This window comes from Pieris brassicae, chromosome 7 (assembly GCF_905147105.1).
Source record: "Pieris brassicae chromosome 7, ilPieBrab1.1, whole genome shotgun sequence".
In the NCBI taxonomy this organism is placed as follows: domain Eukaryota; kingdom Metazoa; phylum Arthropoda; class Insecta; order Lepidoptera; family Pieridae; genus Pieris; species Pieris brassicae.
In genome coordinates, this window is record NC_059671.1 from 20,087,117 (window position 1) to 20,113,021 (window position 25,905).

General features: G+C 34.8%; 2 protein-coding genes across 2 annotated transcripts; both read left to right on the forward strand.

The window, feature by feature from the left end:
• Window positions 1-231: 231 nt before the first annotated feature.
• Window positions 232-7,656, forward strand: LOC123712524 (elongation of very long chain fatty acids protein 7-like). Its single transcript, XM_045665656.1, has 6 exons — window positions 232-409; window positions 496-686; window positions 2,124-2,261; window positions 2,805-2,910; window positions 4,643-4,779; window positions 6,359-7,656. The coding sequence occupies exons 1-6, from the start codon at window positions 349-351 to the stop codon at window positions 6,608-6,610; spliced, it is 885 nt and encodes a 294-aa protein (XP_045521612.1). The 5' UTR covers window positions 232-348; the 3' UTR covers window positions 6,611-7,656.
• A 4,689-nt stretch (window positions 7,657-12,345) lies between these two features.
• Window positions 12,346-22,673, forward strand: LOC123712554 (elongation of very long chain fatty acids protein AAEL008004-like). Its single transcript, XM_045665712.1, has 6 exons — window positions 12,346-12,492; window positions 16,877-17,067; window positions 19,413-19,544; window positions 19,803-19,908; window positions 21,899-22,035; window positions 22,363-22,673. The coding sequence occupies exons 1-6, from the start codon at window positions 12,432-12,434 to the stop codon at window positions 22,624-22,626; spliced, it is 891 nt and encodes a 296-aa protein (XP_045521668.1). The 5' UTR covers window positions 12,346-12,431; the 3' UTR covers window positions 22,627-22,673.
• The last annotated feature ends 3,232 nt before the right edge of the window (window positions 22,674-25,905 follow it).

The window sequence follows — 25,905 nt, forward strand, 5'->3', positions numbered from 1 at the left end:
AATTAATTTCTACAACTAAACAACATTTAAACAGGAATTTATTCTTAAGATACTAAAATATTGATTTTAAAGTTGTGTACATAAGCTGATCTGAATCTAAGCGATGTCTTTCACACGTGGAATACAACACCTAATAAAACCCCATTTATTGAAATTATTTAAAATGCAAATAAGTTATTATCAATTTAAATAAGGTGGCATGAAATGGGTATATCACTTGTAGTCCCTGTTTACAGTAGAATGGATGCCATGTTAATGATGGAAAATATATTCTAAAATTGTGATTAAGTTTATAATTAAAAAAATAGTGTTCGATTGTTATCAGTCTGTATAAAATTTTGGAAGAAAATGGCGACTCTAATAAGAACTATTTGGCGCGGGTATGGTTTTATCTTCGAAGAATTAGCAGGTATGATAAATTTTATAGTTTTTTATCTATAAACTCTTTATTAAGGTTTATTTTAAGCAGCGTCACTTGATAATTCAATTTTTCAGATCCAAGAACAAAATCATGGTTTCTAGTGGCGAAGCCGTATAAAGTTATGTTTGTACTCGGGCTATATCTGTTGTTTGTTCTAAAAATCGGACCGAATTGGATGAAAAACAGACAGCCATACAATATCGATAAACTTATGATAATACATAATCTTGTGCAAGTTTTGGCATGTGCTTATGTCTTTTATGAGGTGAGTAGGTCAAAGTTTGTTAGAACTTGTCTTCCTTACTATGAATAATCGATTGCAACCGATCGCCGACGCCACATCTTGGCTAGATCTTATCCATACCATATTTCTGCTTTATTCAACATATAAGCGGTTTTTTTTATATAAGTAATAAGTATGTTAAACCTGTATCATATGAGTTCAATCAATGTATATAATACATTTATTACCGTATACACATTATTTTTAAAATTCATACTACAATGTACGGTAGTACAAGCCTACCCATCTCACATTGTATATACATCCCATGGTTGGGTAATAAATCAGTATGCCCGTCAAACAATCTTTGTTTTGTGGAAGATTAAGCAATTTTATTTGCGACATTTTGTAATAGTTATTTTAATTATAAATAATACGTGTCGTTAATAGTAGTTCATAAATGAAGTTATCGAACTTATCGTTAAAAACGGGGACTCTGAGAGCTAAGTTTCGATTCTAAATCTTACACATATCGTAAGGTATGACTCCCATATGTTATATCTGACATCAATTAACTTAATAGACGACTCTGCGTAAGAAATATACCCGCAATCGGTAATATACCGTAAATAATCAAAGTCCTACCAATGACAACAGATCCTCCTTACAAGGGATTTTGTTTTTGTACAAATTCATTGCGTAGAAGATATGTTAGCCTGGTGGCTTCAGTGAGCGATTCTCATCTAGAGTCGTAGGTTGGATCCCCGGCTGTGCACCAATAGACTTTCCGTCTAAGTGAGCATTTAACTTTCGCTAGTACAGTGAATGAAAACATCGAGAGAAAATCAGCTTGCCTTGTTCAAAATGTCGACGACCTGTTGCAGTCACAGGCTGATCACCTTGCATATTGAAATAGACAAATATCTGAGGCCTAAAAGATTATGACGCCACTGGTATATAAAAATTCCAGGCCCGATTTGCCTTTCGATGGTTAAAAATCACACACCTACTGTACCTCAATTACTAAAATTAATAAATTAGTCGTCTAGTCTGTATTTCGATGAAAAAAATTAATATACAAACATAATGGAACTTGAACTCTGATCAGTTCAATTAGTTACAAATTCACATGTCATGCGCATAATTAAAATTCCTGATTGAAACGTCTTTATGTTCTATATTGTGTAATTTTTGTGATAGTTTTCCATAATGCCCAGTCATCGTTACGTTGTTGTTGGACAGAAAGCAACTGGCCTACCCATTTATTAATCACTAATGTTTAGTTAAATTATGCTTGATTCATTTCGGTGAAGGGAAACATCGTGAGGAAGCCAGCATGCCTAATATAAAGACTGCGTGAGTCACACACAGAAGACGATCAGCCTTACTTACCTACTTCTCTATTAGAAAAGTCATTACCTTTTGTTTTGAGGAATCCCAAGATTCGGGTTTTTTTTAAATTATGTTATTAAATTTTAGGCCATCATATACGCATGGGGCTGGAATTATAGATGGTTCTGCGAACCAATAGATTATAGCAATACTGAACAAGCGTTAAACGTGGCGGGAATGGTTTACCACTACTACATGCTGAAATATCTGGATTTACTTGACACGGTAATTATGTATCTTTTTTAATTTGTAATGTCCAAATGACTTTAAAGTACTAGAATAACTTACGGCGTACCATAATGGTTATATATCTAATTCATAATTATTATATGAAAATGGCTGAATGAATTAGGAAATATTTTCTCAAACATCCGTCTTTCAATAGATTTTTACAGATGTATGAAAAAATTTATGTTATTAGATTTAGTAGCTAGGGAGCTGGGGAATATGTATATGATTTTCTCGTATTTCGTATCGATAGGAATTAAATTCGGATCAATATGACAAAATTATTAGATACTTACATCTGTAGAAAAATCGATACTAAATCATCTGCTCGTGTCTGCCTCTGGGGTTAATCGTCAATCCCATTAAGATAACGAAGAAAATCCATAAGGCAGACATCCACGTCTCTGCAGTATCACAGGAGGTAGATATAAAAAAAAAATAGCTCTGCAATAGCAATGTAATTCTAGTTGAAAATGGGTCCATTCGATTTATAAGAACCGTTTATTGCTGATTATTTATACCACAATGTAATGTTTTCAGATATTCTTCGTTCTACGAAAGAAGTTCAACCAAATTTCATTTCTCCATGTTTACCACCACACAGGAATGGTGATACTGTCTTGGGGAGCATCAACATATTTCCCAGGTAATTTTAACCATATACTTGATAATGAAAATAAATGAATACGGAAATCGGGGGCTGGGCCAAATGAAAAATCACCCATCGTAGATTTGATTTTATCTAAGTGATGTTTGAATTAAGAACAATAAATACGTATTGATCCTTCACTATAATTTAACTGGTTGACTCTAATTAAAAACACAATATAAATTCCTCAATGCAAATAATCACAAAGTCACCTCTAACTTTTATATTATTTCGTTCGTATTATTGAATAATAATGTCAAGTATGGAGCCAAACAATATTATTTCATACAACAATGTTGCACATTAGTAAATATTGTATATTTCACGATTTAATGAAAAGCATTTCTTGAACTTCACTACGTTTGTTTCATTAGTCACTAGTGGGGATGAAGGGAGCGGACGGATACATTTTGCTACCCTCTACACGGGCTACAATTTTTCATAAAATATGTGGCTACATAATTGCCCACTATATCCCGAAAATACAAAAACATTTTAATACAACTAATGTCTGAAACATGAATATCTCGAAATTATTTCTCTTAAAGTATATGCCTCATTATTTTGTCTTTACACGGTCTACATACATGGCTTGGCTAGTACTTATAACCAGAATAAACAGTAACAAACACAAACGAACATAGCGCTACTCGAACGAATCGTGGCAAACTTCACGTAGCATCAAAAAGGGACGCACTTTGGCCGTATAGCGACAGGAATAATATGGCTGAGAAATATTGCAGTATTTTCGATTTCAAAGCGATCGTTTAGGCCATACCGCTGAGACACTAAACATTCATCGGACATATAAAAAACATTTAGCGATATATCTCAGCCATACTAAAAATATTACCGAGTAAATACTGGCTTATGCTACCAGCCACACCCTTCCAGCTATATATATTTGTGAACAGACGGTCTAGGTCTAGGAGCCCTTTAATGACGCCTCTGATTTTTTGTAGAATCATATATGAATTTCGGATTTTTTGAAGTGAAACTTCTTTAGCGGCGTTGTAAAAAAATTACCGTCACATTTGTCGATTACTCGTCACATTATTCCTACCACAGTTGAGTCAGTCGAAAGAGATTCGAAGCCATTAATAATAACAATCACGATAACAATGATAGTAATAACTCTATTACAATTTTTTTTTTTTTTTTTTTTTTATAAAATAGGGGGCAAACGGGCAAGAGGCTCACCTGATGTTAAGTGATACCGCCGCCCATGGACACTCTCAATGCCAGAGGGCTCGCGAGTGCGTTGCCGGCCTTTTAAGAATTTGTACGCTCTTTTCTTGAAGGACCCTAAGTCGAATTAATGAAAATTAATGAAACTCTGAATATATATGAGGTAAAATGAAATAATTGTACTATTTGTAATCATGTCTATGATAATAAAAGCCTTTTGTTAAACTTTATCTCATCTAACTTTATTTAACCAATTTCTGTGAAGTTGCATATAGTAGATCATTTGTCAAAAAATAAGGTCATAAAGAAGTTTCACTTCTTACGTGTGTACACTGGTACACGCACACATATTTTTTTAACATTTATCACTTCACAAAATATATAGATTTACTTTTCAGTTTATCGAATGCTAATAGAGTAATATACACTTACTTATGTAGAATAATTAATAAGTTCTATAAAAAACCAAATCAATTTAACATTGTTTACCTGATACCAATAACTAAATTCTCTTATCTGACACTGCTGTTTCTCATATTAGGTGGCCACGGAACTCTTATCGGCATGGTGAACTCCTTCGTGCACGTAGTAATGTATACCTACTACCTCCTGACCGTCGCGATGCCAAGTGTGAAACAGTCGTTGTGGTGGAAAAAACATATTACGCAAATACAAATTGTAAGTATGATAATATAATAGAAATTATTTTGTAAGGGGCTAATATTAGATTGTTTCCTCCAAATTCGATTTTGTTCCCTTTGGAGTAGAGACTCTTTGAGACCATAGGAAAATCCTCTGGGTTCTTTGGGACAGTCAGTGATTAGACTGGTCGACGAGGATCTATTTAGTTGAAGGAACAGTACACCATGCTTTCTCCACAAGTGATTATTGAAGTTATACTTGTCTTCGCGCGTTAGGGAAAAATTTTTAGAGTAAATTTTACGATGCGCGCGCACACCGTCACAGAAAACCTCTTAAGTTAATATGGTCAACATATTAAAATAAAAAATGTCAATTTCTTTAATTATGTAGAAATAGTTTTTTTTATATTTAAATAAACTTTATTTGACTAGATCCGTTATAATAAAACGTTCAATGTATTAAATACCTTTTTTCTATTGTTAGTGTCGTTTTTTCTGCAAACGTAGAATAAGGCGAAATATATATTTTTTTTTAAATTTTAACAGTAGGTATGTAACATTTAGATACCATTATATGCCAACCATTATAAACCAAAACATTATGAGGTTTTGGTTTGATGTGGTCAAGCGTGGTGACTTTTCGACACTGGTTAAAATTATCTGTATTATGTTATTAAGAGTATATTGATCTTGGATATTCTTAGATTTTTCAGTGCGTTTAACTGACATGGTATCAAAAACGGTTTCCTAACGGTGGTGTTTTGTCATATCCTATTTCTATACATATGTATGGCCTTTAACTATATTAGTTAATACACAAGGTGATCATAAAATACGTTTGTAATATCTAGTGACGCAGTCCGAGTGAAGTATACAGATCATTAGCAGGCTAGCTTTATACGCTTACCCTGAAACTATAAAATAAAAAATATGTTTATTATGGAATATAAGATACAGGTATCACTGATTCCACATCATTCAATTTGTATCGCAGACATACCTACTCATCGGCAGAAGACAGAGGATGTAGGCCGAGAGAAAAATCGGCGTAAAAAACTCTCGGTACTCTTTTAAAATAGCAAACACAACAATAACATTTTAAAACAAATATAGCAAAATAATTACAAGTAGCCTGTCTAGCTAGATAATCGTTAATGTTATAGTAAGGCTTTTTACACAGCTTTTCCTTCTAATACATTTCTTAAACTTATTAAAAGGCAGAGAAAAAACAGCCTCTGGGATTTTATTAAAGAAAAGTATCCCTCTTCCCAAAAATTATTACCAACTTTCGATAGTCTAGTACGCGAAAATTACAGCGTCTCTACCATTAAACGATTTTATCAGTGAAACTTTTTGTGGATATATCCAATTTGTTAATTTTATGTTTATTTTATACTTTAAGAGATGTATCCGTTTTGTTTCCTAAATGAATAAATAAATAAATAGATCGTTTATATATATTTGCTATACAATTGCTATTCAAAGCAATGGCGTTTTATATTTAGCTCCACCCAAGATTCTAACCCTAGAACTGATAATCTAATTTACTCAAAATCTAGGTAATTTCCACACGTATTCTACAGTTCATTCTTAACAATGCCATATCTTTGTTACAGATTCAGCTGGCCTGGTGCTGTTTCCATATGTTGTCCCTGGTCTTCAAGCAAGACTGCGGATACCCACGCTGGCTAGCCATTCCCTTCCTCCCTAACGATTTGTTTATGCTAACTTTATTCGTGGACTTTTACATACGTACCTATATAAAGAAACCAAAGGTCACACCTGTTCAGTCTGAAAGCAAAGAAAAGATCTTTCAAGAGTCGATCATAAGGCAACAGACTGTGGTAGACAGTCAAAAAGAATTATGATTTAAATAAATATATTTAATTGATACGGACATTTTAAATACTGTCTGTATCAATTCCATCTGATTATTAAAATCGGTCTAATTGTTTCAACTAAATACCGTATATAACTAAAGTACTACACGTCTCTTTTCCAGACCAGCCTAGATAATGTAACAGAAAGAGACGGAAGTATACTTCAATTAAAAGAGTATTTAAGGAGATATTATGAAAGATTTCTGAATAGTTATTTGGCATGATAGATTTTTAGCTGAATTCTTTTTAGTTTAAGTTTAAGTTATATTCTTCTTCTATTATATGTACGAAAAAAATAATATAATTATTTTATTTACATTACTTTGTTAATCTAACCTTTATCTAATGTATATGTCGCTGAAAACTAGCTTAATTAGCCGTTTAATTAACAGCCTTGCCGTTTGACTAGCGGCCTGAAAGACGGTCAGCCAGTTAATCGAACAGTTAGACAATTGACTTGAATCAATGACGTTTCATTACTTGCCTAGCCTGTTGACGGTTAATTTAAATTTAATTCCACGTTCAAACTCGTAACGAAACTCTTAACTTCTAACTGTCATTATGGCGTCGGTAAACCACAACTTTAATGGTGTTTTCCAATGTTTCATGAAAAACGACAAGTAAAATGGAAGAGTGTAGTGACAATAATAATGTGAATTTGACTTAAGCAAATTAATTTTAAAATAAATATTTTGTATTGTCATGTTTCATCTTGTTTATTTATGCCAAATTATTTATGTATCGTACGAATGGCCTTAACGTTAGCCAGTCCGTTTATTAAATGTTGTAACAAACGCTACGGCTGAATATGTTTCAGGCCGTTAGTTAAACGGCTTCGTTTAGTTAAAAGGCTAGACTGTTAATTGTACGGCTAATTAAGGTAGTTGATTGCGACATTTACGTGTTGTAATGTATGGCTTGTATTGGTTCTTAGTTATTTTTCAAAAACTTATGTAATAAATAATCAATGGAAATCAATCAAGTCTCATTTATTTATTATTTTATTTTTGGTTAGTCACGCACCCGCTTGTTGACTCCATAGTAATTTATATTATTTGTTTTTATTTTAATTTCTAAAACAATTTCAAAAAATAAAATTAATTATAAAAACCATATTTTTTTATTCCTCAACATTTGTTTATTATAATTTATTGCTTAAATATGTGAAGCATGTCGTAATGGTTACAAATACTTACACGGACTTTGTATAACTTGGCGATGAAAAACTGTTGAGAGATGTTGTTAGTTACTTTCGCTCTTGAATCGAGAGATGACCGTAAAAGTAAATTCAGAATAATTTATTTTTATCGACGGATCATTAGCACCTAACACTGGCTAACATCCTAAGGAAACCAACGTATCTTAAAAATGAGGAGACGATAAATCTTGATGCAATCTGAAGTCAAGAGCCATCCAGCGTTAAAGCATGCATTATTATCAAAGTTTATTATATTGTAATTTGATTTGAATGTAATAATCGTCCTACAGAATGTAATTTACGTATTACCATCACTTGCGTCTTCGAAAATGTGAGTGACAGTTAATAATAGCTACGGCATTTATGGTTGACGTAAATAATGTATTAGGTGATACGAGTCACGCCTATAATACTGAAATACAAATTTATTATTTTCAGAAATGGGCATGATAATAATTCGGTAACCGCCCGACGGTTTATCTTTGATTTATCATGCGATGATGAAATCCCTTTTGTAAAATACCGCCAAATTATGAATATAAAACGGTATGGTGTTCGTAATCATGTTTTTTTTTCAAGGTTCAAAAATGTTTCACACGGTAACCAAAACGTCAGCGCTGTATTATAATAATACTTTGGTTTAGACTTTCATAAATTATAGACCCGATAGTGTTCGCTGGATATATCGCAATGTTCTACAATCCATGAGAAAGGGCTCTTTAGGTATTGCTATTTCGGCTATCCCGTCGGAAAAACTTTAAACTTTTAACTTAACTCTAAATATAATTTAAAAAGCACACAAGGTGCTTACATTTGATCGTAGGCTATATATAAATAGAAATAGGTATGTTGTCGTCAGTCAACAGTAAGTTTAAATGTCATTACTTGTGGCGGCGTCCATGCGTCGGGTTGTCTCTCTCCCTAAAATATAGCCAGGGGGCTGATGGCTGGCCATACGTGATACTCGTGAACGGGTGCTACTTGTGGTGACTGGTAGTACTTAAATTCGTTAATGCGGTGATGTTAGCTATTTTTGACTATGTATTTGCGTGTTGTTCCCACGAGAATGGAAGTGCGTGCTCCTATTTCACCATGCCTCCTGCTGATGTCATGGGAACATGGTGTGGTGGTTGCAGCGCCTTACAAACGTTGTGTAATATATTAAAAAGAGTGGCGGAGAATTTATTGCCAGTTCTTCTCTTCCATTCTACGCCCTTGATTTGAGAACTGGCAGTAAATGTAAAATTAGATGCATTTAATGTATATTTCTTTTATTATTGACGTTCATAAGTGTATATTGTGTTACCTATATGAATAACTGATTTTTGACTTGACTTGACTTGAAGTACTTTCTTCGCCAGACGCAATATGCAAGGAGACGACATCTACTCCAACAATAACCTAAATCGACTGCCCAATACGGGTAGTATCTCACCAACTATTGAAAAAAAAAACAGTTTAAGAGTGACTTCTGATCACACCTTTCGCAGAGCTGGAGATGATAGTGAGACCTGAAATGTAGATACACGCGTGCTACGTGTGTCGTAATGATTTTTGTTAAAAATAATCAAAATGAAAAACAATTTGTTACGGAATTAACTATTAATAAGTTTATTAATGAAAAGCTGGGAACCTTTTTTTTTTGTTACTGTCAGGAAATGCTGTGACGCTTATCCCTGTAGCATATTGCTCAAGCAGGGAATATTTTAATTGGTTTTCAAGCCTACCCACTTAAACCTGACGGATGCCTTTAGCTCGCTAATGGGCGGAGGCAGGTAAGAGCTGAGCCCTATCTTTACCCCCGCAAAACTCGAATATCCACATCATGACTCCTCCCACGCACAAATCTTCAAAACTTTTTCTTAAGGCATACGTGCGAAAGCATGGCGTCGCTGCCCCGGTCGTTATTTCCTTTCTGCTGGAGCGTCTGAATTGTTTTCACGCTGACGCTCTGCATTCTCTTTCTGAGCCGTGACGGCCTCGCAAAAAGCCTTGCAGGCATTCTAGGGACCGTCACAACATTCACTCATTAAATAATTAGTGGAAACTACAGATTGCCAACATTACTATAAGGACCAAGTGAAAGCCGTCCCAAGATGGTTACTCCTTAATCCTCGCCCCCGATTCACCCAGTGTTTTAAAAAGGCACGAATAAGATCACTTCACTTAATTCGTCCCTCCATTCTTTAAAAAATAAGCTGCGATACTCCTCCTTATAGAACTACTAACTCTAGCGGTGGTAAAAATATCTCCTAAAGCCAATCCTTCCAAGTGCGAAGGCGGATTCGCGCCTATAACACATGCCGCAACATAGGGTACTGTACGGTATGCCATCGCAATATAGCAAATTTACGCTGTGACTGCCTCAGTATAACTTATCTGCCCATATCAGACACCCATAAAGAGCTTCCTGGCTATTAGCGAATATGCCATTCCTCAAAAGTACAGAAATACAGAATTCCAAATCTGTTAAATAAACCATTATTAGAGCTGCGAATTCTGACAGAGGTATTTTTTCCCAGTTTCAGGGATAGCTATATTTTACATTAATTGGTTCCCAAATCTTCATTGAATTCCATTGTTATAATGTTAACAAGTTTCCTTAGGACTTACAAACGTCTTTGCTACCAACGGATGTTAGGCTAGTTTTTATTACATAAAGTTTGTCTCAGGTCGCGTAATATATGACTAAGGACTTTTGTAACGAGACTGACAATTAAAATAAACATTAATTAGCATGCATAGTGTCTTGTCTTGGCCTTTGGCTGGCTGCCCGAGGTCTTTAGCTTCCAACACTACTTATGATGCCACTTTACATTGCTTTATACATAAAAAAAAGTTTTAGTAAATTTTTATGTAACGCGTTTTGAAATGCTGTGTTTGTTAACTAGACACTGAACGACACTTACAAGACTACTATAACAGTGAGAAATGACATCTGTCACAATCAGTTCCTTTCCACCGCTTTCCTATCAGCCGTTTCTCCGGCTGTTCGACTTTGCTCTTGTGATTAAGAAGCATGAAGTCGAGCCATACGCGGCATTCTTCACGTGCAAATTCTTGTTCTTCTTCAGTCCTTTTATTTGCAATGTTTCGAATCCTAGTTGCCGGGACGACTTTGACGGGAAAGATTCGATAAGTTTAGCTGTTCGGTGGCGGATTTTGTCTGGAGATGTTTAAATAAAGCTTTTTGTTTGAAGCTGGGTAGTAAATTTCTGGCTTAAAAAAATAGCTTATAGCTAGTACACAATTGCGACGCTAACAAAAACAATCTTGGCTTATCTAAGGGTTCATAAATCTAAATGACACCAATTATGTTATTGGACATTATCGGAAACGAAAATGTAAAAAGACAATTTATAAGTGTGGTAAAACGTAATGGACTCAATATTGGCTGCAAGTGTACGTTGATTGTTTACATTTGGTTTCCGCTTCTAATTATTACCTAAAATATTTATGTATAACTTAACTAAAGGATATATAACTCCTCTCTTCTTAAGAGAGAAGAGTTAGACTTACTGAAGACGTAGAATAAAACGCGCTTTGTCGTTGATGAACTACCAATAACTACATTACACACAAACATTATAATAAATCTAAGATAAAATTATACACAATTTCGTAGAGCTTTCTTACATAATAAGCGTATATAAGACATATCACAGGCTTTGGGAGTTACAAATTATATGCTTACCCCAAAGAAATATAACCCGATTTTAGGAATCACTTGCACTGCACTGAATTATTAAGGATACGCATGGGACAGGCTTTGGAACATATTTTATGCTTATTCCAAAGCTTTTTATGCTTATATGACCTCACTATATGAATCAGTTGCACTGCTCCATTAGCGTAACCGAGTTGTATCCACTATCACAGATTTTATGTGAAAACAAAGTTTCGTGCATCACCTTACTCCATTGCTTGATACGGTATTCCCATTCGATTTTAGAATTATGTCACCGATATTTTGATAATATGGTCCCTAATTTTAAGAAGACTTTGAGTGATGATATATCGACGCAATCTTATCGACTGCGCCAGTTAAGGTCGGTGGCGGTTTTTGTATGGAATGTTTAAATAAAACTCTTTGTTTGAAGCTAAGGTTAACAACTGACTTTAATGCTTTAAAATATGAGCTTATATAACGATAACAAAAACAAACTTGACTTATTAAAGGGTTATAAATCTAAATGACACTTTATTAATCGATATTATCGGAAACGAAAATGTTGAAAGACAATATATAAGTGTGGTAAAAACTAAAGGGTTCAATATTGGCTTCAAGTGTACGATGATTGTATACATTTGGTTTACGCTTCTAATTACTTATTATCTAAAATATTTATATGTAACTCATGTCAGTTACGTTTTGGTATATCATTTTTATATAGCCTCCATAATTTAACGTTCTGACGCCAAAAGGTATTAATAATAAATTGTTTAAAAATACACTTTTACATTTAAATCAATGACCATCGTCGAAACAATGACCGTATAAAAATGTAAATTAATCCCACAAATTGAATTCATTGTCTCTTTTTATTTAGACGTGATCGGTCGAATAAGTGTAATTGTACAAATTCATATCAATATTAGCGATATATTAAAATGGCGACTTTGATTGGGAAATTATTCAACGGGTATCATTATTTATTTGTTGAAATATCTGGTGAGTTGTAGATTTTTTTGTAACTAAGCAATTTTCTAATTTATAGGTGTAAATTTTCTTTTTTATAGCTACAAACTATTTAGATTTATTTCGCTTAGATATTGATACTGTACCAGGATAAAAGATACAATATATCAGATACTGAAACAGTTTGGGCAGCGTATATATAAAGGTCAATGTGGTTTTGAAAGTACATCATAAGTTACACCATTACATCACTTGACACCTAAAAGTATGTTCAAGAATGTGCCGAGACAGTTGACATGGTATCATTAACAAAAATAATTAACCAAAATGAATCTTCTATAGTGGTGTCTCGAAAAAAGAGATACAGTTACAAAAAAAGACATACCAAATTAGGTTTTAGGTAGAAAATGTAATGATATATAGCGTTTAAGATGTTTAAGATTTTTCAGTTTCAGTTTGATTTTACCAACCATTTAGCTAAATCTAAATTTCGTGTTCCCTATATTTGAATTGGTGTATGCGGTGATGTTATTTATTTCGACCGAGTGAATGTAAGTGCGTGCTCCAATTACGTAAGATGTCATGTGGAATATGGTTTAATGTTTGCATCTCCTTACAAATATTTTGTAGAACAAAAACCTTGGCGATTAAAGAGAGAGGTGGAGAGTTTATTACCAGATATTCTCGTCCATTCTACGCCCTTGATTTGAGAACTGGCAGTAAATGTAAAATTAGAAGCATTTAATAGGCATTTTTTTATCAACTTTCAAAAGTGTAAATTTACAATTAAATGATTTCCTAAACAAAAATTGTATACTTAATCGACTTCAGTCTGGGTTTCGACCCGGACCAGGTCGACTACTGCTCTGGTTAGAGATGCCGATGATATTCGTGAAGGCATGGACCACAAACTCAGAATCCTCACACTGCTAGATTTCAGCAACGCTTTTAATACAATAAACTTCCAAATTCTAATGGGGTTGCTTAGGTCTATTAATATTTTTTGTCATGCTGGTTACTGGTTCTCTATCTTAATGGACGCCGCCAGTGTTTTAAGACAAGCGATTTCATATCTCTGTGGAGTTTGTTTGAATCTGGCGTCTTGCAAGACGGTATACTTCTCCTCTTCTTTTTGCTATTCATATTAACGACTTAGCTTTCCGTCTTTTAACTAATTTTAATTATATACGATAATGATCTTCAAATTTACATTCAATTGATTTGAAGTTCATCATCGTAGGTCTCATGCGGGAGGCATGCCATACAATCTACTAACTATGACCTGGCAAAGATAGTTGACTGAGGTTTTGTATGTATAAGATGGAATAGAAGTTGCACATCTTCTGGTCCAGAAAGTAGCAGAAGTACGTAGGCCTCGACCTTCACCAGAATCTCTGCTATTAAGAGACTGGGTGGGCACTACCCACTTAAATTTAAGGGCTCTCGCGTTGTACCGGGACCTTAACGGTTAGTAATTGTTTCCAATGAAACTCCAGTACAGTCCCTACATAAGAGTTGGGGGCTTATATTATATATATCACCTACAAATTATTCGCATTAATATTTTAGTTCATCACTAGATCTGCAACCTTGATAATTTCAAATTTAACTGAATCAAGGGCCTTTATAACTATAAGTAAAACTGAAATGTGAAATAGAATGTAACCGCAGAGTCATTTCCTAAACTTCAGTTTTTGGATGTTAATCAATAGCAATTCATATTCAATTCAAAATAATGAATTTATACATATGTAAATTTTCTGGTCAAATGTGGTATTACAATAATTTTAATTACCAAATGAACGAATGATTGTTTCGTTTTGTTTTCAACTAAACTAACAGTTAATGGCGCTTAGTAGGCGGTTCGAGTTTTATGTTAAACTTGTCGAGCAAAACTATAGGTACGTAGGACGCTTCGACAGGGTAGACGTTGAGACCAGGGCCATACACAACAACCCACAGCTGAGATGTATCGCTTATACATACCATAAAGTCAAAAAATCAGTCCATTTGTGTTTCCACGTTACCTTAGCGATAGTCAGATTTCGTTCATTCAATTTATAGAAAATTTGTACAATGACCGCTCGGCTATCATGGTATCGAAATATCCAAATTATAGTTTAGAACATATAAATTTTAATTAAATCTAGTTCATAAAGACTAAACAATATTTAATTATTATAATAAAAACTAAAATTTATATTTTGGATCATTCGTTGAAGATTTCAGTTTACTACAAATAATTGTTCAAAATATTAATAAATAATTAGGTATGTACAACAATATCATCAGTCTCTTGTTGTTGAACTATGTTCATGAATTGTAATATTGTATTATTGACCTCTGCTTTTCAATTTTATCAATAATAATAAGCCATTTGGAAAAATTCCATTAACAATATGTTTTTAGTTAGCATGACGCCATAAACATTAAAAATGATGTCTTAAGGGTATGTTCATCTTAGGGTATAAACATATGTTTCATTGGGGTTGTTTGAAAACATTGTTCTCAATTCAGCGAGCTTGTGAGGTTTAAGCTGTAAAGAAATATATTAATATGAATTAATTAACGTATAAACTATTTTTTACAATTTAAATTAATTTATTTTTATGTTATAGTTAATTATGATTTGTTTTATTTATTTGGTTTTATATCAGCAATTCACCTTGATATAGGGTTTATATTTTTAGAAAACAAATTTGTGAAAAATACTTACCTCTCCAAAAGTAAAACAATTTGTAAAACTGTAATTATAGATCTGAAACTTTTGTAAACACCAAGACATTGATAGCTCTTATAAAAATTTAAATATATAAGTGTCAATCATCATAGCACCAAAAAACTTTACGTTTAATATATATTAAAATAATTGTCGGTTAAACTTTCCAATATGGACCATTGATATTTGAGGTTTTAGGGACTTGAGGGCTACCCCCCTGTGCCATCCCCACCCAGCGGAACCCCATGGTTGTGGAGATATTCATGGTTAAAGTTTTAAGGTTAGAATGGTAACGGTTTAGAAACCGTGGCCCGAATTTGATGATACTGATTATGTATGTGTCTCTGTACCTTGATTGGAACACCTCCAAGTGATTTTTGCTGCCAGAGTTGCGTCTTAGTATTAAAAAAAATATTTAAAATTTTGTGTAATGTATTGAAATTCGTAAACAATCCGTACATTTCCTACTTTCCTATCGGTGATTAGAGATATGACATTCTGCATAAAAATAGTTTTTTTAATTAATCGATTGTTTCGTAATTTTCGAACTTTAAAGTTTTAGAATAATAACCCCCAAACACTTTCACGCTCCAGAAACAGTTACTAAAAAAAAAAATATACTAACCTAACCTAACCGAACAATAGATAATAATTGAATTTTGGACAGCTCCGGCGCTACGGGTAATGCCCCTCCGCCATTGCGTATTATATTCAAGCATTCGGCATTTTATTCAAGCCTCCGCAGCTTCGGTTTTTTGGTCGCCTTAGGGACTCCTTAGCCGCTACGGCTTGCATAATACCTGTGCTTTGTTACAGCGGGTGGGGTTGCTCTTCCTCCGAGCCTTCGAGCTCTTATACATATATATATATAGGGGTAGGGCAGACAAGACCACGTGGATAGTAGGGTGCTCTGATTCTTTTTTTGACAAATAATGCCCTGGACGCTATTAAACAAAATAAATGGCCTAAAAACAAATTTAGTATTCCGCAAAAAGTATCGATACCTGAATAGTATCGACACTTACAAATACTTGAGTACTACCGACAAAAAAAAAATATGAGCCTGTAAATCGATGGTCCATATTGGAATGGTGATCCTAATTGTCTTATAATATCTTATTGTGATTAATGAATTATTTAAATTAATTTAATATTTTATTTATATTTATAGAAACATCTGTCGAAGCAAGTTTGACAATAAAATTTCAAAACTTATAGGAACCTCAAATAAAATTATCGTTCAGTGTCGGGAATTCAAATTCGAATACGTTTCAGTATATGGGAGATCAAAGTACGAAAAATTGCGATTGAATTTAGGAACTTACACTCATCAACTGGATCTTTAAGAAAGCACATGGTCCCCAAAAATAACTTACTAAGATTGGTTTTTAAGTAATTGTTCATTTAATAAAATTCACATAATAAGTACGATCAGGTACTAAAAGTACTAACTAAAACAAACTATGAAACGTTTTTGTTTTATTGGTCAACACCGTGTTTTGACAATACAAAGACACTCATGGTTGACCTTGGTCCTTGCTATCTGCAGAGATTGATATACATAATACATAATAATCAATTAACCAGAATCCTCTGCGAAAATTGGGAGATAATTTTCCCTAGAGAATAACTTATTATTTGAATCAATCAAATGTTATTACACTTAACTTGAACTTCATGGTTAATAATGTTTTTCAGATCCCAGAACAATACAATGGCCGCTGATTGGAAAACCTTATTTAGGACTTGGATTATTGGCATTATATCTTCTATTTGTAATGAAATGGGGACCAAACTGGATGGAGAAAAGAAAAGCCTTCAATTTAGAACGAATCCTTATTGCTTATAACGCTCTACAAGTGATACTATGTTTATATGTTTTTGTGACCGTAAGTATGACATGAAATACTTAAATACTAAGTAATAAAATTAGGGGACTGAGTCCCCCTAATTTCTCCGTTGTACAAACACGACGACAGAATTTGACAATGACCCAAAAAGGCTGAATTTTTTCTTAAAAACTTTAAAAACATAAAGGTGCGATTTTAAAATTCGCTCGAACGGTGAAGGAAACCCGTTTTGCCGTAGACTCAAACAGTCGACGGCGCGGCGTATGTCAGGCACAGAAGGCAGATCACCTACTTGCCTATTAGATCCTTAAACAGATACAGCGATCTGAGGCCAGACCTAAAAAGGTTGTAAAAGCCACAGATTTGTTTAATTTTATTGATTTCGTTTTGGTTTACTGGGGGTCAACTATGAGCTCTTTTTTTTTGTCGTGTTTATCCGCTCGTCTTCTGGGGCATACTTCGGCCAGTTTGGGCAGAGCCCCCGCTGGCTGTGTGATTATTCGTGGCCTGCTGATGCAAGACAGCACTGGGGCGGGCGAATAGCCCTTGGTGTGGAGTAGACGAGTGTTAGGCTCGACTCTTCTCAATCGTTTTCTTGGTACATCGTTGCGAGAGGTGTCGGGTAGATTAGCGGCTCGCGAGATGACCTGCGGATAAAGCTGCGTTATCAATCCTTGTCCCTGTGTCTTGTCTGGTGGTACCCACGCGTACCAGTTCGCGCGGGTACGGACGTATTACGAGTTATGAGGATGTATTGACAACCACAACTTACAATGACGTCGAAACAATCAACACGTTTAAGTTTCCATGTGACCTTAGCGATAATTAGAATTCGTTCATTCAATTTGCATAAAAATTCGTACCATCACCTCGCGACTGAACCAAAATTTTACTGATTCGCCTAATAATAAGCCATTTAAAAATATTCTAATGACAGTATTTATTTAGTTAACACTAAAAAATTTAAGATAGAAGAATATATATCATAATTATTTATATTGTATGAATTAGTTAAATTTATTTTTATATTAAAATTAAATTTTCGATATAAGTTGTTTTGTAATTGCATATCTAGAATTCACTTTGTATATCAAAATCTTTTTGGAAAACAAATTTATTTATAAGATAAACAATTTGTAAAAATATTTACAATAAAAATTAAATTTTATAAATACCAATATATATTGGTAAATTAAATGGAAATTGGATGGAAATGTTTAAAAATGTAAGTATCAAACATCTTGGCACCAGAAAACTTTACGTTTATGTATGAAAAGAATCGTTTTTAATTAAATAATGATTTAAATTAAAATATTATTGTGATTGATGACTTATTTCAAATAATGTTTAGTTTATATTTATTGTTACGGAATGAGCAAGCAAGTGTGACAGTTGTATTTCTAAACTTACATAGAAACCAAAAACAAAATTATCGTTCTTTCGTTCGGTCTTACCATTCAGGAACCTAAACTTATCAGCATGTCAACTGGATTTTAAAGACAGCTCATAGTTGGCCCCCTGTTGTTTCATAACAACCTTTTTGTGTTGACATGACATATATGACGTATATACTACAACAGTGTAACAGGAATTCTATACTTATTGCATATTTATAAGACGACATTGACCTTTAGTTTACTTTAATTAATTAAAGAGTATCACTAAAACTTTTCAGTAACAGTAATACATATATATTTAAACGTCATATTTACAGATAAATGTAAGTAAGTATTTTCTCCATCTATGATTTTTTTCAAGTGTGTTATTTCAATTTCATCAAAATTTGAAAGATTTAAGTTAGCGCCTGGTAGATAGTACCGGTGTTCCTAGAGCTGGTGCTTTCCCGCATGTGTGCCCGTGCTCCTATTTAACCATGCCTCATGCTGATAGTGGACAAATCTTTGTTTTTAATTTATTTTATTATTAGTAATAACTTAAGATGTCGTGTGGAACATGGTGTAATGGTTGCTGCTCCTTACAAACATTGTGAAATACAAAAACTTGAAGATTAAAAAAAATGGAGGAGTGTTTATAGGCAGTCCTTGTCGACCATGCTACACCCTTGATTTAAGAACTGACAGGATATGTATGATTACGTAGAGGCATTTTATATATACTACTGTTTTTGACGTTCATAAGTGTACATTGTGTTACCTATATGAATAAATGATTTTAAATTTTGAATTTTCAATGAATAAGTAAAAAATCAAGGCAATAATGCCAAGGGACCAACCTTTTTAAACTTGTTTTAATTTTCAAATAGAAATTTACAACAAAAAATTACTATGTTGGTTAAGATTATTATAAGTACTGTGGGTACAACGTGGGCTGTTGTTTTTTTATTTTTCTAAATTAAATAAACTAATAAACGTGTGATCTTTTAGGGGGTGAAAATTTGGTCTACTTATAAATTGATATGCGAGCCAACAGATTTTTCAAATTCAGAATCTGGATTGAAGGCAGCTAAAATAGTATATTGCTATTTTTTACTGAAAGTCTTTGATCTACTTGATACGGTATGTATTTTTCCTATATATTTTTGATTTTTATAGTGCAAAGGGTTATGAGCCTCACCTGTTGTTAAGTGATATCGCCGCTTCCAAATTCCGGATATATATATGATCTTTTAAGTTAGATCAAACTAAACAAACAAACAAATTTGATTGAAATCGGTTAAGTAATTTAGAAATACATAGCGGTGAAAAACGTGACGCGATTTTACTAAGGAATTGTATATTGTCATTCGAACTGTTTAATCTATTAAATTATTACAGGTATTCTTTGTTTTACGTAAGAAGTTCAATCAAGTATCTTTTCTTCACGTCTATCACCACACAGGAATGGTGATACTTACATGGGCTGCCACAACGTACTATCCAGGTATGTCCTCCTTTTTAATTCTTATGAAACTTATAACTGTTATTTCGGGGCGTCGGAACATGGAGAAATAACCTAGGTCAGAGGTGTGACTATCATTCAACCCCTTCCTAGTGGGAGTACCTTCAAGCTTCAGCCAAATGGGTAGGCCCGACCAGGGCAGTACCACTGTCTCTCAGCGATTTTCTGAGCCATGCAATAGGTTCACCTTATTGTACTCACGTTTCCGCATTTCTTTTCATTTCTTTGCAGGGATTTCTGGAACCCATTCCTCCTCCATCCCCAAGAAATATGAAAAAACAACTTTATTATGAGTTCGACAGTATTAAACAGTAAATCCAAGCATTTTCATTCAAAATGGACAATGTTTCTCTTTTGTTGGTTTTTGGTTCAAAAGGAAGCGCGTAATTCATCTGATACTTGTTTTGCTGTAATTTTTCAGTTCAGAGTTGGTGATAGACAGGTAAAAACGAAGGGTTGTGTGTTTATTCAATGCAAAAAATTACGCCTGTCTTGGTACCCTTATAATTTACCCTTAAATATCTGTTCTCAGAAATATTCACGACGTCCAAAAATTGGGAAAGACTCGAGCCTCCTAGTCTATTTCCAAAGCTGTCCAAGGGAATTTCTGTCAGCCCTCTATTCCACCACTGCATAGGGAGGATGACTCCCTGGCCCATACCACAAAAGAGAAGGCCGATCTTCTAGGCTGTCTCATTGCGTCGAATTCCACTTTGGATGATCAAGGGAAGGAACCACCGACATTATTGCGGTGTGATACTACGATGTCTGAAGTAACATTCCGGCAACGTGCTATCCGTAAAGCTTTATTTTCCTTGGACATCTTTAAGTCGAGCGGGCCTGATGGCATCCCCCCAATTGTGCTGCGTACTTGTGCTCCTGAGTTGGCTCCGGTCCTAACACGCCTTTTCCGGTACTTGTACTCCCTCAGCACTGTTCTGAAGTACTGGAAGACCGCTTCGAGACATCCGATCCCTAAAAAAGGCGATCGCTCCGATACGTCAAACTATCCCCCAATAGCTATAACCTCCTTTTTCTCCAAAATAATGAAAACCATTCTTAACGGCCAGCTCTTGAGGTATCTAGAGGGCCACCAGCTGATTAGCGATTCTCAGTACGGCTTTCGTCGTGGTCGCTCATCTAGTGACTTCCTTGTATACCTTACACATAGGTGAGCAGAGGCAATTGAGTCCAAGGGGGAGGCGCTAGCGGTAAGTTTGGACATAGCGAAAGCCTTCGATCGGGTGTGGCACAGAGCACTGCTCACGAAGCTTCCAGCCTATGGGCACAAGTTTGTGGGTTTTCCGCTAAAAAAACTCCCTTTGTCGCTACTCCCCTCTTTGAAAGCACTCTCCTTACAGCTTCAGCTAACATCGGAATACTGGGCGTTGACATATCAAATTCGGCCCCCCATGGAATACTGTTCTCACCTCTGGGCGGGAGCTCCCCAGTACCAGCTCCTTCCACTTGACCGTATTAAACGAAAAGCGATTCGAATCGTCGACGACCAATCACTTTCCGTGCGGCTTGATCCCTTGGCGTTGCGTAGAGATGCATCTTCATCTTCTACCGCATTTACCATGGGAAGTGTTCAGAAGAGTTGTTCGGTCTAATACCTGCAGCTTAGTTTCATTATCGGACGTCAAGGCGAAATACAAAATACGATCCGTATCACCTAGACCTCCGTCGTTCCAAAACTGAGCGTTTTCCAAGGCTGTTTTTGCCACGCACCACCACTTTGTGGAACCAGCTGCCCACTGAAGTATTTCCGAACCAATTCGACTTAGGGTCCTTTAAGAAAAGAGCGTACCAATTGTTGAAAGGCCGGCAACGCACTTGCGAGCCTTCTGGCAATGTGAATGTCCATGGGCGGCGGTATCACTTAACATCAGATGAGCCTCCTGCCCGTTTGCCTCCTATTACATATAAAAATCTAACCCATGTAAAATATTATACAACTCTCATATTTCAGGCGGTCACGGCACGATGGTTGGATTGCTTAATTCATTCGTACACGCCGTTATGTACTCATATTACCTGCTCACAGTGGCTTACCCAAATTTGAAGGGCTCCCTATGGTGGAAGAAGTACATCACACAACTACAAATTGTAAGGCTAAGTTTACAATAATTGTTTTAAACTGAAAATGGCTTTCTACATTTTTTTATATCAGGGCGCAAACGTGCAGGAGACTCATCTGATGTTAAGTAATACCTCCGCCCACAGACACTGACATTACCAGAGGGCACGTAAGTGCGTTACCGGCCTTTTAAGAATTGATATGCTCTTTTCATTAAAAACAGGGCAAAGTTACATAGAAAGCACGCCTGGGTTCGATTCCCGGAGTTAAGAAATTTTTATTATTGTCTTTTGTTAACACAGCTTTTACACATTTAAAGAAAACACTTTTTTACCGGATTGTTTTTTTTATTCCAGCTTCAATTCCTAATCATGGTTGTTCACATGAGTTGTATCGTGTTCATACCAGATTGTGGCTATCCTCGCTGGACCTCAGCTGTGTTCCTGCCGCAGAATCTTTTCATGCTCATTCTGTTTGTAGACTTCTATATTAAAACTTATATAAGAAAACCAAAAACAGAAACCAAGAAAGAGAAAGTTGAGAAGAAAATTGAAAATACTGAAATGCGACGCTTAATCGAATCGCGGCATGTTAAAGAAAATCTAAACTCTCGTTCGTAACAGTAAATACATGTATATTATTAAAATAAATAAAAAAATAAACGCTCCGTGACTGTATTTGGAACTAAACGAATTGACATTATCTGTGATGACTTAATGATGCGTTTGCGCTATAGGTAGTGTATCGTGTTTTATTCCTTTATTATAACCATGGTGACCTTCTATTATATATTAATAATAATTAAGCCTAATTTATACCTTAAAACTATAGAATTTACAAGAAATACACACATACCTACTCTTATACAAAACTATAACTTTTTCAATGACCTCTCAAAGAATAAAGGCCGTGCAACCGTCTCTCTGTCTTGTGGCTAACAAGCAAATGCAAGCAAATGCAAATGCAAAGCACCATGCAAAAAGCGCCTTCCCGGTACGCATTTCCATCTTGCTCCTGTTTCTTCATCAATCATGCGAGTGGTGTGGTCCACCCATTTCCACTAACGTTTTTTGGTCTGGGATGCAGCAATTATTTTTGTTTTCTTTCTTGTTTCACTTTTATTTTTATGGGACAAGAGAAAAACGAGCAAGTGGGGTTTTGAAAAAATGATAACTGAAACGTCGGGAGCTAGTGGGTATGTTGCCAACCTTTCATGAAATTTTACGCTTTATTATTGAAATCGTATCGGTTTGGAAATACCTTGTCTACTGGCAGCTGGTTCCATGAAGGTGGTGCGCGGCAGAAAATGCCTCAAAGGGCGCAGTGTTGTGTGACGCCAAGCGTCCAGATGGAATTTTGAGAAAAGCGACTTGTACCAAATCTGAACAATGTTTTCTCATACTGGACGCCAATGCCTGCCCTTTAGCCATTTGGTATCTGCCCATCGGTGAGGTAAGCTAACATAACACTAACTGAGCAACCACGGCGAAAGTCGTACTTACGGTAATCAGCTGGAGCTCCTCTAGATACCAAAGGAGCCAGCTAATTATAATGGAATCCATTATTTTATAGAACAAAGAAATGATCATTATAGGGCAGCAATTGGACGCATCAGAGCGCTTACCTTTTTAGGGATCGAAAGAATTGAGGCGATCTTCCAAGCGTTTGGGAGATGCCACCAGAGCCGAAGTACTCTGGAGCACACGTGCGCAGTACATGGAATATCATCTGGCCCGTTCTACTTATCTACGAAAAAAAGGACTTTGTGGACAGCACGGCTGCACACGTTGAGTTATCACACTGCATTAACGCCAGTGGTATATATACCGTAGTCATCAAGTGTCGAGTTAGACACAAAAATGGAGCGGATCGGCTTTCAGAATTGGTAGAAAGACTTGCAGAAGTTTTCATGCTCGGCCTTGGCAAGGAACCAGAAAGCACATATTCTTCTTCTATACTTCTTGTCTTGTTCGTCCTTTAAATTTAGTACATTACTTTCCAATCCTCCTTGACAGGGTAATTTTTTAAATCTTTGGATACATCCATGATTGGCTACCGTAAGAAATAGCGTATTTATTAAGCTTATAAGGCAAATGTTAAGCCCGTTGTGAAATGAATGAATTCTGAAACTGCATCGCGTTTATATGAAAAAATAAAGATAAGTGTTTTTTTTATATTATACCACTCAGATTGCGTTGACTTTGATTGTATAACTAAAATAAAAATTAACTTATACGATTTCTTTTAACACACTTGGTACCACTTCGAATGAACAATTCCATACTATGACCGTCCTGTGCGTCTGGCTCGGCTATATTACCCTCTGTTTTTTGGCATATTATAAAATGTGTATTAAAGATTTTTATTACCATGGTCTGAATATTTAATATTATTATTAAGCCTTTATTGCTGACACCCAGTATAATATATTAACACTTATTTAAGTTACATATAAAAAAAACTTAATCTAATACAGCACTTGACCCGTTTTGGGTAATCAGCATGACCTGTGACACATAGGCCTCTTCCAGCTGCTTCCATTCTTTTCTGATGTTAGCTATTCTTGTCCAAGTTGTGCCTCCTATTCTCTTTATATCGTCTGCCTATCTCTTGCTCTGTCTTCCTCTTTTCCTTTTTCCATCGCTTGGTTGTCGTTCTGTAATTATGTTTTGTCCATTTCAACCTGCTATCTCTCGTCATGTGCCCGGACCAGCGCCATTTCAAATGCTTCTGATCTGATCTATTCTGCTCTTTTTCGATGTCTCAGTGTTACACCCACCATGCTTCTTTCTAAAGTTGAGAACATTCCTCTTTGGCATGTTCTCAACTTTAGAAGATGTTTCTGAGATAATGCCCAAGTCTGGTAGCCGTATGTGACACATGGCAGGATACATAGATTGAACACCTTTTTCTTAGCTACCATTGGGTCTTTACTTTTAAGTAGGTACTTTCTTAAGGGACCAAAATACCTTCCAGGCGCAAGACACTCTTCTTTCTATATCAAGAAAAAAATGAAATATTTCCTATATATTATATTTAATATTCAGTTTTTTCTCCCTGACAATTTGTTTACGCTTCGTGCATAGCAATTGCAAGTATCCGCACCGCTAGCGGAGCGTTGAAAATCTGTCTGAAATTAATGTTATTTCAATTATTTTTTTCCCCTCATCAGGATGAGCTAATAATCTTAAAGTTTTGAGATAGACCAATAAAATTATTGAGTCCAAAATTTAAATCTAAATTATATTTTTAAAAGTTTTATTGTTATTTGGTTTGACGTCTGTTTTATATGTTGAACTAAATAAAATACACAAATTGCATATATGTATATAATGAATAGCCTTGAAAGAAGAGTTAGAATAGTGGAGTTGTTAAAAGCTAGGGTCACCGCTCGCCAAAAATCAATTCACGCATAATTACGGTAATTGCGGTAACAGATATTTTTTACATTGAACATCAAAGAAAAGAAAACTATCGCGTATATAGAAAATTTGTATTTTAATTCTCTTTCTCTTTCTATTCTTTATCACTCTTAAAATAATTGTAATCCTTCGTCGTCAGCTCATTAATTGAGCTGTCTATTTAAAAAAGGACATTAAGTCAATCGAATAGAATTTAATTTTTAACGAAACGTATCTTTACTGTACACGTGATAGTTTACTCAACGAACATAGTTCAAGCAATTAATCAATCTGAATGTATACATTTCTTTGCAAATAAAAGATTTATTATTATTAATAAAGCCCACGTGGAAGAAAAGTTCACATTCTTATTTAATTATAATCAAATGTATTATAAAATATTAAACTGTTAAGTATTCACTTCTGTTTTATGTTATTTCTTAATCGTACACTGTAAAAAATTTATTTTATTTATTAGTAAACAAATACTGCTTCCAA